At 52.4% G+C, this 12,076-nt stretch overlaps 4 protein-coding genes across 4 annotated transcripts; 1 reads left to right on the plus strand and 3 right to left on the minus strand.

Annotated features, from left to right (window-relative positions):
* Positions 1 to 3,198: 3,198 nt before the first annotated feature.
* On the minus strand, positions 3,199 to 4,406 carry NECHADRAFT_5061 (uncharacterized protein; the record flags this gene model as incomplete). The annotated part of the gene is made up of 2 exons (XM_003040800.1): positions 3,199 to 3,924; positions 3,975 to 4,406. Coding segments are annotated over 2 exons (1,158 nt in total), but the record flags the coding sequence as incomplete, so codon positions are not given.
* Positions 4,407 to 5,456: 1,050 nt separating this feature from the next.
* Positions 5,457 to 7,606, minus strand: NECHADRAFT_88673 (uncharacterized protein; the record flags this gene model as incomplete). The annotated part of the gene is made up of 4 exons (XM_003040801.1): positions 5,457 to 6,682; positions 6,742 to 7,078; positions 7,127 to 7,269; positions 7,348 to 7,606. 4 exons carry the CDS (start codon positions 7,604 to 7,606, stop codon positions 5,457 to 5,459), a joined length of 1,965 nt encoding a protein of 654 aa, XP_003040847.1.
* A 466-nt stretch (positions 7,607 to 8,072) lies between these two features.
* Positions 8,073 to 9,829, minus strand: NECHADRAFT_88674 (uncharacterized protein; the record flags this gene model as incomplete). The annotated part of the gene is made up of 6 exons (XM_003040802.1): positions 8,073 to 8,312; positions 8,373 to 9,034; positions 9,188 to 9,339; positions 9,396 to 9,498; positions 9,563 to 9,627; positions 9,678 to 9,829. 6 exons carry the CDS (start codon positions 9,827 to 9,829, stop codon positions 8,073 to 8,075), a joined length of 1,374 nt encoding a protein of 457 aa, XP_003040848.1.
* Positions 9,830 to 10,565: 736 nt separating this feature from the next.
* NECHADRAFT_88675 (uncharacterized protein) lies at positions 10,566 to 11,715 on the plus strand (the record flags this gene model as incomplete). Its single annotated transcript, XM_003040782.1, has 3 exons — positions 10,566 to 10,594; positions 10,660 to 11,377; positions 11,434 to 11,715. The coding sequence occupies 3 exons, from the start codon at positions 10,566 to 10,568 to the stop codon at positions 11,713 to 11,715; spliced, it is 1,029 nt and encodes a 342-aa protein (XP_003040828.1).
* Between the last annotated feature and the right edge of the window lie 361 nt (positions 11,716 to 12,076).

Consider the following 12,076-nt stretch of genomic DNA (forward strand, 5'->3'; position numbering starts at 1 on the left):
TGACCCCATCCACGGCGTCAGGTTGACGAGAAGTTGCATAGTATTCCCACGATGGTTCATTCTAGATTGCAACCGCGAGGCTATGATCTTGTTCAGACGGCGTGAAACCTATATCTCGCTTCGACCTCCTCGGACTCTGTGTCAATGAGCGAGTTTCAGCATGAGATCGGGCATAGTTCGTCTGGGCCGTGATGGTCGATGGTTGATCCGGGGCACTCAGAGGTTGCTGTCGGTTGTGTCCTGGACTGATTTAGGCGGTTCTGGAAGTTTCTGTGGTCGAGATCTTGTCCGTGTAGCTATCATCAAATAGATGGTCTTCACAGTTGAAGATTCTGTTGATCGAGTCGTCATGCGTTGCGAGCATGACAAAGTTGGTATCCAAGTCCAGGTCAGCATCTTGGCCAAAGGCCACCCCGGGCATATGTCTCGCCGTTGTAGGCTCTTGCAGCATGAGGTCTTCCAGCCCAGAAAGCCCAATGGGTTCCGAGGGCTTATGGTTCATATTCGGCTCTTGATGGGGCGCCAAATGATTCGAGACGTCACTTGTAGTATACAATGAATCCGCGATGAAGCTTTGGGAGCCGGGATCGTTATCTCGGTTTACGTCGCCGTTGGGGCTCGCGCAGCCATGCGACGCGATAGGAGGCCGACACAAATATCTATCGATAGGAGAGCGCCTAAATAAGTGAGATTAACGAAGGGATAGTAACTAAAAAGGAACTTAGATGCTTGGTAAGAAATAGAACCGGCCAAGTCTTGGTCGCATGAGTCTCCCTTAGACCAAAATCCCACACTCCTCGCCTCAAAATACAGCAGGGATACCGATTCCCAGTTCTATGGCGTAACAAGCCTCCTGCCAGACCGGTCATCAGTCTTGCCCTTGACAGCCTCTCCAGAGGATTGTATGCGGCCTCTTAGCATCGATAGGAGCACAAGGCAAATATTCTGGGATGCCCTTGTCTCTTATTCTACCATCCCGAGACAACAAGAGGCGACGCTTCGCTCCGACCCAAGCATCACCTCCAAGATCGACTTTGACCAACTTGACGGCGATACAGCATTACATCTTCTGGATCTCCACTAGAACAGGCAACACCTTTCCTACCTTTTAACCTATTGACCAGTATCGCAAAGCCATTGCGGCAAAAGTGACAGATACCTTTCAACAGGTACCGCAGTTATTCTATGTTACATCCTTCGTCACAACCAGCGATCGTAGACAATCTCTTCAGGGGAGGAGGGCCCTACGCGAACAAGCTGCTTCTCAGCGCAATCTACTTCCAGAGCAGCCGTTACAGCGACAGGCTCTCGTTGCGGACCAATCCTCGGGATCCCCAGACACACAGAGAAGCATTCCTGACGAGGTTCAACGCCCTGATGGGTCAGCACTTTGGCAAGGCCACAATACCGAGAATAGTGGCGCTACTAACATGTGATATATGTCTTATTCCTAATGGATAGCAGAGTACTAGCTGGATATATTGCGGAATTGCGTATCCCATGATTACGGATCTTAGGCTATATCTAGACTGCCTCGCAGATGCGTCAACACCTAAATCCGATCATCGATAGCGAAATCCGAAAATACGCCTATTGAGCCGCATACGTCGGGGACAAAGTGCAGTTGTTGTTCCTGGGGCGAGCACTAGAGATCCTCAAGTCTCGCAGGACAGTGTCGCACGTACCTCGACGTATATGAGGAGATGGTGGAATGGACGCCTCACGTCAACGGAACGAGTACGAGCCCGGCGTAAGAGGGGCAGCCGTGCTATGACCTCAACATCCTTTCGGCGACTCCTGGAGCTGTGTGATATTGCAAAAAGCATCATCGACAGCCTCTGCTCGGTCGGCAGCGCGCGTACCCCCCGCCAGGCTCTCCTTGACAAGAGAGGTGAGATGCGTCTATTGCTTCGGCAGTGGGCAGAGACAACTCCACCATGGCTTGAGTACGAGCCTGGAGTTGATCCAACACCTACACCTCATCAGATGACACCTCAGTAAGTAGTAACCTTTGACTGCGATAAATACCTCGCATTGGACTGCTGGCAAGTTCACAACAGCGCCATGAACTGTACTCTTGTTATCCTAACTAAGCAAGCCCTCCTCGGCTCCAGCCATCCCGAAGTCAGACAGGAAGATATGCATCGATGCTGCAGTGCGAATCTGGAAGGTCCTGAAAGCTTACAAGACGACGTTCACCTTGAGACGAGCGCAGTACGGCATCGCCTACGCCGCCTAATGCGCCACGCTCGTCATCTTACAGCAGGCGGATGAGGAGAGCGATCAGTACTTATGCTGCATCAAGTTCTTCCGGGATATCCTGTGGGAGTTCCAACGGGGCCGCAATCGCGGTCTGAAGCGACCTCTGCGCATCTTCAGATCCTTGATGGCTCGCATAGACAGAGTCACGCTAGCTCTCGGCCTAGAAAAGGAGGACGAGCTGTTGCCGGAGGATTGGCCGGGCAAGAGCCGTAAGATGGACTTCGCACCTCTCAAGTCACCGTTGTTAATGGGTGATGTGCGTAGCGTTTCAGGCAAATCTGGAATTCATGCTCCTCGACGGTAGCATTGGTGGTCTCGAACCAGACTCGCTGATGGGCGATCCGTTGCGGCCCCAAGAAATTGGTGGAGTTTGGCTGAGTGACAGCATGTTTCGCATAGCAAGTGATAGCATGCAGGGCAATTATATGTAAAGAAGGGCGAACACTATGATCGTTTTCTTGGATGCATGAGTGTTGACTTCGGGTCCTTGCGTTAATAGTAGGGGGAAAACTGTGCTCATTTTCATAGTCGAAGCAGCTCGCCTACTTTACTCGCACCCGTGGACCAATGGATCTGAACTAAAGTGTTCAAGATATTTCCCATCGAGGGCACATGGTTCCTAGGTCGTGTATTGAAGTGTGTCTATGCCAGAGCTACCTACTTGACAGCGAGATAGCTTTCGACTCTGATTTTGCCCATCGGGTATGAGTGACTTGACACTCTATCCTACAATCGGCAACGAACCATATCATTGATATGCCCGGGGGTCTGAGCCCTCAAATGATGCATCACATTCAATATAGGTCGTCCTTGCAGAACAACCTTTCGATCCTTGACATCCACGTTGGAAGGCCGACCCCAGCGCCACCTACTTCTCATCTCTTCAAGCCTGGGCCTGGCGATCCGGTTACTTTCAGTGATGCCAAGAACTTGGCTGATGAAGCTCCCAACAACAGGAAGAAACTTGAAACCGTGCCCCGATCCTCCGGTGGCGACGCTGAGGCCCTGGATCCCTGGGTGATGGTCAATCAACCAGCCTCCATCGGGTGTCATGGCGTCCCAGCAGATCTTCATGTCAAGGAACTTCTTGTTGGCCAGGCTCGGCGCCCATCTGTTTAGGATCCAACGGATGCCCTCCTCTGCAATGGCCGGGATCTTTCCGGCCTCGTTGGTGCTGACGAGGTCGCTGTTGCGAAGCGCAATGCCAACGTCGGATTGGTCTTCCCAGCTCGATCGAGGATTCTCGTCATGCGTGAAGCCGACAATCCCTAACCCGAGCTTCATGAGGCCGGTGATGGGATCCGGAGGGAAAAAGTAGCCGTTGTGGTAGATGTCGACGGCGGGATAACCTTGCCAAGCCTTCAGCTCTTCTGAGTTTTCCAGTTTCCAGTGCGCGATGGCAAAGCCAGTGGGATGGATCTGAGTGCCAAGGCCGGGGAGAAGCTTCTTGTTAGAGGTTGAGAATGCTCCTGTGGCGTAGATGACGTGCTCAGCAAAGTGCGACTGCCCGTCAGCCGTCTTGACTCCGCGGATCTGATTGCCAGAGATGATGTTGTCGACAACACACCCACGCCAGCGATCGGTGATTTGTCTACCACCGAGAGATTGATAATCTTTCATGGCTGAGATGACAGCTTCCTTGGGATTCGCCCACCCAGCATGCTAGGTCAAGGTTAGTAGATGCCGCATGCAGGGAGGAGTTGAGGGCTCACTTTGACGTAGTAAAAGTCCCATCCCCGAAGCTTGTCTCTATTCCCCAGCAGAGGAAACATGTTGTGAAGAGATGACACCTTGTCAGCCTCTCCAAAATCCTCCACGTCTACGCCAGCGGCCTGTAGCACATGCTTGCACTTTTCGACATTCGTGTGTCCAGGGGGCTGAGCACCGATGCGGCCAGAAAGATGAAAGTGCTGCGAGAACACGGGGTCGCCCTGCCAGGCCTCGATGGCTTCTTTGGCGAGGTTGAAGTAGAACGGATCAGCATAGTCCATGCGCACAGCGCGAGATGTGTCGTTGCCAGAGGCAGAGTCGATTGAGGGAAACGACGCAGAGTCGCGCAGCAGCACGTCAACGGCATCTCGGTGATGGCGCTGGAGATGCAGAGCAGTGGACAGGCCGAACGCGCCAGCCCCAATAATGATGACCTTCTTTTTGGGAGTAGACGATGCCATTGTGTCAAAGGACGTAGGTTTCCGGCTCAAATCTCTGTGTCAATTGCAAAGTGAAGTGTCTCTTGAGAATCGCGTTCCAGTTAGATGGTCCTGGTTGCACGAGCCATCTGGACACAAGATGCCATATAGTCGTTGGCTCATGGTCCAAACTTGTATTGTCGGCCGATTAGACTGCACTTGGCTTAGACAATATCATTGATCATCTTACAGAGGGCCTAAACCCAGAAGAGTGTGAAACTGACGAGATATAGGAGAGTGGAACCAGCACGCTAGCCACATGCAGTATATGTGAAGCGACCAAGTGGTGTGCGATAAAGATCCTTTGCGCTTTACTGTTTTTGGTCCATTTCAAACGAGATTACTGTAAGAGCGGGAAGTATGATGCAGTAAACCCTTGACTCTAACCCTAACAAAGTATGAAGCAAACGAGATCTCGCAGGGTAGATAAGGCCAAGCACGCTAGCAATATACAGCACATACAGCACATACGAAGCGACTTGGTGCGGGACGCTTACTGCTTTTACTCCATTTCATACGAGCCAGATTAGTGACACAAGGTCTAGACCCCTCGAGGGAAGTCTTATCGGTGTCTGAGGATATAGGCGAGATTTTATACGAGTCAAGAGAGCAGCGGACTGGCAATTAATTCCAATTCTTATCCTGGAGACTAACGTTCGCAGGATCCGGGAGCTTTGCTAGACTCAATATGGCATCAACAACACCACGGGCGAGTCACTTCCACTGGGAATCCAAGGACTGTTTTGATTAACTGCTGGGTCTTGCCCTAGTTGCGATGAGGCGGATGGACACGAGGCAATCGCTACCACTGCTACAGTCCCCCCTCTCTCCTCTTGCTTGGGAAGGGCTTGATACTTACTCGGATTCAAGTTCGGGGGTGTCAAGCAAAGTGGCATCGGTCGTGAGGACAGCAATTATGGCATCGAGGAGTTCCTCAATATCAAGACCATCACGTACGAGGGTATAGAGTCAAGATTGTAATCATAACTACATAGTGCAATCCCATCACACCCATTCGAGTACTTGGTGACTACTCAACATGGCGCTCCTCCACAAGAAACTATCTCCATTGGTGCATGCTGTAGCCCTGTGCCCAGGCAGGAGGGACCACATCTCCTCGAGCACGTGGAGAATCTGACGCGACGTTGTGTCGCCGGACCGGTTGCGTGTCAAGAGCCTTCTGATCCGCTGTCCCAGTGAAGCATTCTGATCCAGGGTTTGCAAGTGGCATCCTGCGACAAAGTACGGCCACACATAGCTGGAAGAGCCAAGTGCGCCGCGTTGCGGGACAGCAAGACCAGAATCTAGGATCTCATCCAGCCGACCCAGGCACGTTCCAGTTTGCGCATGAGCTGTGGGATCCGATTCAGGGTACAGGTTCCCCAGCAGCAGCACAGCGGCCCAACGGAAGGCTTCAGATGTCTTTTCCAGAAGGGTCGTCACCATCCGGTCCGAGTGCCGGCCTAGCAATCCCGCGATTGCATTGCCATTTCTATTCTCTACAGGTGCAAGTTGGTCCATGGATAAGAGTTTCTGTGCCGTCATGTTGGCCCAAGTCTGCTGTAAACATGATGGTGGTGGTTGCGATAGCGATTGTCCTACTTGTCTCACCCGCCATGTGATGACCAAGATCGATTTGAGCATCTCATTGGAGCATCCAGCAAACGGATTGATCTCCTCGGTTGGCCTGTCAGTCATGCCGAGCCAGTACTGAGCATGGTCAACAACCTCACTCTGATCCTCTAGTGGCGACAAGGAAGTAAAGGCGAGTACGCTACGCGAAGCAAAATACTGACTGAGAAAAGACACGATAGCCTTCTCGTAGTGAGAGTCGTGGGATTCCAGCAGGCCGAGGTCCAACAGCCGGCGGACACCTCCTGAATGCGTCATCCAGGCTCTTGTGGGCAAGCCATGCGAGTCTGTAGGGCTTGATCCTGGGTTGTAAATCTCATAGAAGCATAGCATGAGGATCGTGCTCAGTATCTCCAGTCTTGAGAAGGAGGTCCGCTTCTTGGTGCTGAGCGATTGTTGCAAGCCTTGTAGCACTGCTGCCTGGTGACGAAGGGCAATAGTCTGGAAGCGGTCATCTTGCAACTTGACGCGGTTGGCCGTGAAGGCCAGAATGGCTCTCAGCAGGATTTTGGATTTGTCGACCAGTGGGAGGACGACCTGACGGTAGTTCTCGTTGTAACCATTCCTGACAATGCACCGAGGGCACATTTCGGCAACATCTAGATCCCACCATTAAGATCATGTGCTAAACATGGTTTGAGTCGTGGGTCGGTCTTACAGTATCGGAAGAGCATGCCGTCCTCGCTTGTCATATTCGGAAGCTGATATGGGTCGCCCGGCGATGAGATGGAAAGGGAGCATGTCTTGGACGGTATCGGCACGAGTGATGCGCTATCATCAGGCGTGATTTCTCCTTCGTCCAGAACCTGAACGAGACTAGAGCGTTCCGTGTTCCAATAAGTCACTAGCTGTGTTTCTTCCTCTGATTCCATGGCTGACGAACCGTACATGGGGTTTGTGTCACCTTGGGAAATGCTCACAATGCTGTCGCTCGAGGATTGATTCATTTCAAGATCAATGCAGCTTGCAAAGTGATGGTTGCTGTAGACATCGGTCTCACTTGCACAAAGCATTGCATGGCTAGATTCCTAGAACCAGTCTACCGAGAAGGTCTCGAATCGCAGGCGATGACGCCTCGTTTCGTGCTCGGTGCCGCCGCCGAGAGCGGTTGTTGCCCATCCTCGCACCCTGTCGTGGCCATTTGAGCTGAGGCTTGTAGGTGCAGTCGAGGGCTGCACGCTGGCATCTTTGACAAGCCGGCTTTACCTCTGCGGGTTGCCATTATCAATCTTGGTGTCGATCCTCTGGTGAATCCAGGACATACCGTCGCACTTTACATGTCGCCGTCGACAAGTCTGGCAGCCTCTAGTTGTGCGTGTCGTTGATCTTCGCGACCGAGATGTGGGCCTTTGTGTTTGCATCATGCTCGCATTTGTTGAAAGACGCAAGAAAGACCTGTGTAAGGTGTAGGGTGAGCTGACGTTGGAGGGAAGATGCTCATCAGAATGGCCGAGGAAGATCATTGTTATCAGCGGGGGGCTTGGGCCAAGGCCGGGATCGGGGGCGGGAGGACTGATAAACATCTTGGAGCTTAGGGGGCACGAGTATGGAGATCCGGCTTGGCAAGGCTGGGGTAGCCCCTGGTAGGCACCATCCCCCCTTTTACGCATGCCACATTCAATAAATTCCACTCTAGCGGGTCATTTTTATCCGTTCCGAAGTAAAATTTAGCTTGAGGTTCTGGCTTACTATCAATTATTGAGTGCCTACTGGCTGCCAATTATTCTAATACGATCTAGCCTTGCACTCAGGCGTCATGTCAATCCAAGTATTGGGGACCAGTACTTCAGGGATGCTTCTGCACACACCCCCAAGGAGATGTCTCGAGAGAGGACTAATAAGAATATATATAGAATTATACAAACAAGTATGGAATAACGATATAGCCAAGGAATCATCCAGATAATGATTTCCAGCGCGAAGGCAATACCCTGGCGCGCGTACAACCCAGCAGGATCGTCTACGGCCAACATCATCCCAACCACTAATCTAAAGAGCGTAGCGGAAGAGAGGACTCTCATCTCCCATATCAGTCAACTGCTCCGGCGTATACTTGGTCATGACCTCCTCGACCGGAATGGCAGCCCGTCGCGAATTGATCCTCTTCAGGATTAGATAGTAGATGCCGGGCCAGATGACGCCAAACGCTGTCAACATGGCAATGCAGATTCCGAATCCAGTAGAGTAGACGGGTGCTTCATCGGGCATGAAGATGTTGGATCCCACAATCTAAGGAACTCCGAATTAGCAACACATCTTGTGTGGTCAGGGACTCGGGTCAGAACTCACACCTCCAAGCTGGGCCAAGGACATCATCAGTCCAAGCCCGGCTGCACGCTTCATGGAACCGGCCATGTTCAGAGCCACCCAGGCCATGACGGCCGGTGAGATGGGATACAGACCACCGGCCATGAGAAAGAGGCCAAAGTATGTCACTCCGGGGATCTGATGGTAGCGGATTGTGATGGTGATGATGACGAATCCAACGACAGCCATTGTGTTTGGCAGTATGATTGACAGTGCCCGCTGGCGGTAGCGATCAGCCGCGAGGTCAGAGATGATGGTGACGACGCAGGCAAAAATGTATGGCGGAGCAGTCATTGCCTGGGCCTTGACGCTCGAGTATCCCAAGCTCTGGACGATGCTGGGCAGGACGAAGCTTATTCTGTAGACAACAACAGCCACAGTAAACTCGGTCAAGGCCACAGAGTACGTGTGGATGGAGCGGAACGCCTTCTTGACGTCGGCCATGTTGAAATCCTCTCGCTCCTTGATGCCGCTCTCCCCACCAACGGCGAATCGGTTTCGGAGCACGAGATACTCGCGTTCCTTGTCAGTCAACCAGCCTGTAACCTTGGCCGGCACAGGATTGATCAGCCAAAAGCAGGCAACGCCGACAACGACACTGAAGAGTCCCTCCAGGACGTAGATCAAGCGCCAGCCCCGGTAACCTCAAGTGCCGTCCAAGTGGCCAATGGCAAAAGCGAGAAGGCCAGAGAAGGCGCCTGCGATCGAAGCGGCCGAGTAAAAGATGGTCATTATCGAATGCAACTCTTTAGGGCTATACCACGAGGTGAGAATGAAGGAGCATCCGGGGTATATACCGGCTTCGATAATGCCCAGGATCAATCTGAAGGAAATCCACCCAGCATACGTGCTTTGCACGCCAGAGCAGATAATGGTCGATCCGCATCCGATGAGCAGTGAGGGAAGCCAGAATCGCGGGCCGACGCGCTTGAGCGTGATGTTGGAGGGGCTGGTCCCAGGTCAGCAAGGGGCATCGTCAGGACCACAATCCAGCTCAAGACTTACACGCCACCAGCCGCGTATGTGATGAAGAAGACGGCTAGAGACACATTCCACTGCTGTCCACTCAGACCGAGGTCTTCTAGGGCACCAAACAGTTTGGCGTTGCCTGCAAAGGCAAGTGGTCAGTAATACAGGGAGGGGGCATGATGTCGCATTGGAAGGTAGCATACCAGCATTGGAGCGGTCGATGTAGGCGAGAAGGTATACAAGCACCAGGGGAGGCAGGATGCGGAAACTGGAACCGGTCAATGAACAGTGCTTTTCCAATTGCAGACGAATACCTACTCGATCTTTCGGATAAGCGCGGCCTGCTTTTCCTCGGTGAAAGACTCGCGCAAAAGACAAAAGCGGTCATACTCGGACGAGTCCATACTCTCGGCAGAGGAACCACCGTGGCGCAACTCATCTTCGGATGCGATGGCTGTCTTTGTATTCATGCTTGCTGCGGCTTTTGCAGTTTGGAATCTGTCGTTGAAGATGGGAGAAGGGTAGTTTTCGATGCAGATGGATTAGTTGACTGTCCAAGGGGACTAGGTTGAAGGGATCCGCAAACTTATACCAATTCCAATCCCGAGCGCCTGGCCCACCCCTCCATACACCATGAGATAGACCAATATTCAGACTAACATAAGATAGACCAGGACTTGCGTGTTATGCCTAGGCTCTGTGCTTCATCAGCGTTATCGGGAAATCAAGCGCACCTCGCCTACGCGCGCCTCAATCTTGGGTCGTGTCCAGACATTGATGATGCGAAGAGACTAGGGGGCACTGTGACATGACATTTCAAGGCTTATCATGTAGCCGATCTTGCTGGGGTGCCTAATCGCAGATTCCTTAGATCGGTCACGGCCTAGTCTGACCGTTTCTAGGGTAAAACAGACGAAGACACCCCGCGATTCATGCCATGCTCTCGCCCCCACCGCAGAGACTTGGCACAGAGGCTAAGCTCAATTGAATGCATCGCAAACGAGCTTTTATCGATATCGCCTGGCGAGGCCGGCGTCTGTCCAGGGTGGGACCGCCGCCCGATATCCGAAGAGCGGGTGGACAGTTGACTTTCAGACTATCTATATATTGCCATCGAGGATAGTGCGAGCTGGACATGAGAAGCTGACACAACCGCCACCGTGACAGACAAACGATTTAATCTTCAATCTTAAACCCCTAAACAAAATGCCAAAGATCACCATTCTAGGTGCCGGGTAGGGTCTCGCCCCGTTGCGCGACAGCGGGCACTTTGACCACGGACTAACAAGTGACACAACAGAATCACCGGCCTGACGATTGCGAGTCAGCTGCCCAGAGGGTACGACGTGACTATTGTTGCTCGTAACCTTCCCAATGACCCGGAATCTCAGGAGTGGGCCAGCCCTTGGGCAGGCGCCGTCTTCATGGGCATGATTCCCTCGACACCGAGGGAGCAAAAGATGCAGCTGGACGCCTTCTGGACATGGTGGAAGTTGGCTCTCGAGCATCCAGAGTCCAGTGTCAGGAGAGTCGACATGTACGACCTTATCGATGGTTCATCTGAAGACCAAGTCTGGTACGCCAACAAGCTCCCGGACTACAGAGTCTTATCCAAAGACGAGCTGCCCAGCGGTGCCTCATTTGGTATGGCATACAAGTCCATCATTGTAACACCGTCAATCTACCTTGCCTGGGTCAGGAAGCGTCTGGAGGCAACGGGTGTCAAGTTCCAGCGCCTCAACGTCAACTCGCTCTCTGAGCTCCGGGGGATGGGACACCATCTCTTGATCAACTGCACTGGTGTCGGAGCGCGCTACCTCGCAGACGTGGCAGACCTCGACATGCAGGAGGTTCGTGGTCAGACAATCCTCGTCAAGTCCGACTTCAACAAGATCTGGATCCGTCGGGGCAAGGATTACACATATGCCCTGGGAAGACCTGATGGCACCGCCATCTTGGGAGGCTTGAAGACCTTCGACAACGCCGACACCAAGATCGATGACGCTCTGCGCACAGACGTGAGTATAGAAAAACATGTCGATTGCGTGAAACAAGGGTTCCTAACAGAATGTAGATTCTGCAGAGAATTCATGAGAACCTGCCCAAGGACTTCCCTCCTCCGGACGTTGCCAGGGCCAATATCGTGCGAGACATTGTTGGCATTCGTCCTCAGAGAAAGACCGGGACCAGGGTAGAGAAGGAAGTCGTCAGAAGCCAACACGTGGTGCACGCATACGGTCCCCAGGGTGGCGGCTACATCTTCAGCTTCGGGCTTGCAAACGAGGTGATCAATCTTGTGGAGCGTTCTGTGTCAGGAGAAGACACACTCGAGACCGAGGTCAAGGCAAATCTGTAGACAGATTAGGTTTTGCATCATTCATGATTGCTTGTCAAGGTCGCCTAACTAGCGATACTGCGCCTCTAGCGTTGGACTATGGCAAAGTATTGCAAGTACAGTATAATTGTGCTGTATAGAATGACTGACCTCGCTGCAGTCTTGTGATATCCCAGTAGACATAAGTGCACTGACTCACAGGGCTGACGACTGTGTCGATGTCGGGACCTTCTTCCGCGTACCAGACAATTAGAGTACCGACTTTAACTTAGGGTGATTGTGACTCTCAGCAGGGTTTAGCTCTTAGCACACAAGCGAAGAGAAGATATTTATGTCGTCGCCTCTGGTCTTTAACGTGGTCCTAGCTGTTCTCTCTCTGACA

Source organism: Fusarium vanettenii (assembly GCF_000151355.1).
Source record: "Fusarium vanettenii 77-13-4 chromosome 15 genomic scaffold NECHAsca_57_chr15_1_0, whole genome shotgun sequence".
Taxonomy (NCBI): domain Eukaryota; kingdom Fungi; phylum Ascomycota; class Sordariomycetes; order Hypocreales; family Nectriaceae; genus Fusarium; species Fusarium vanettenii.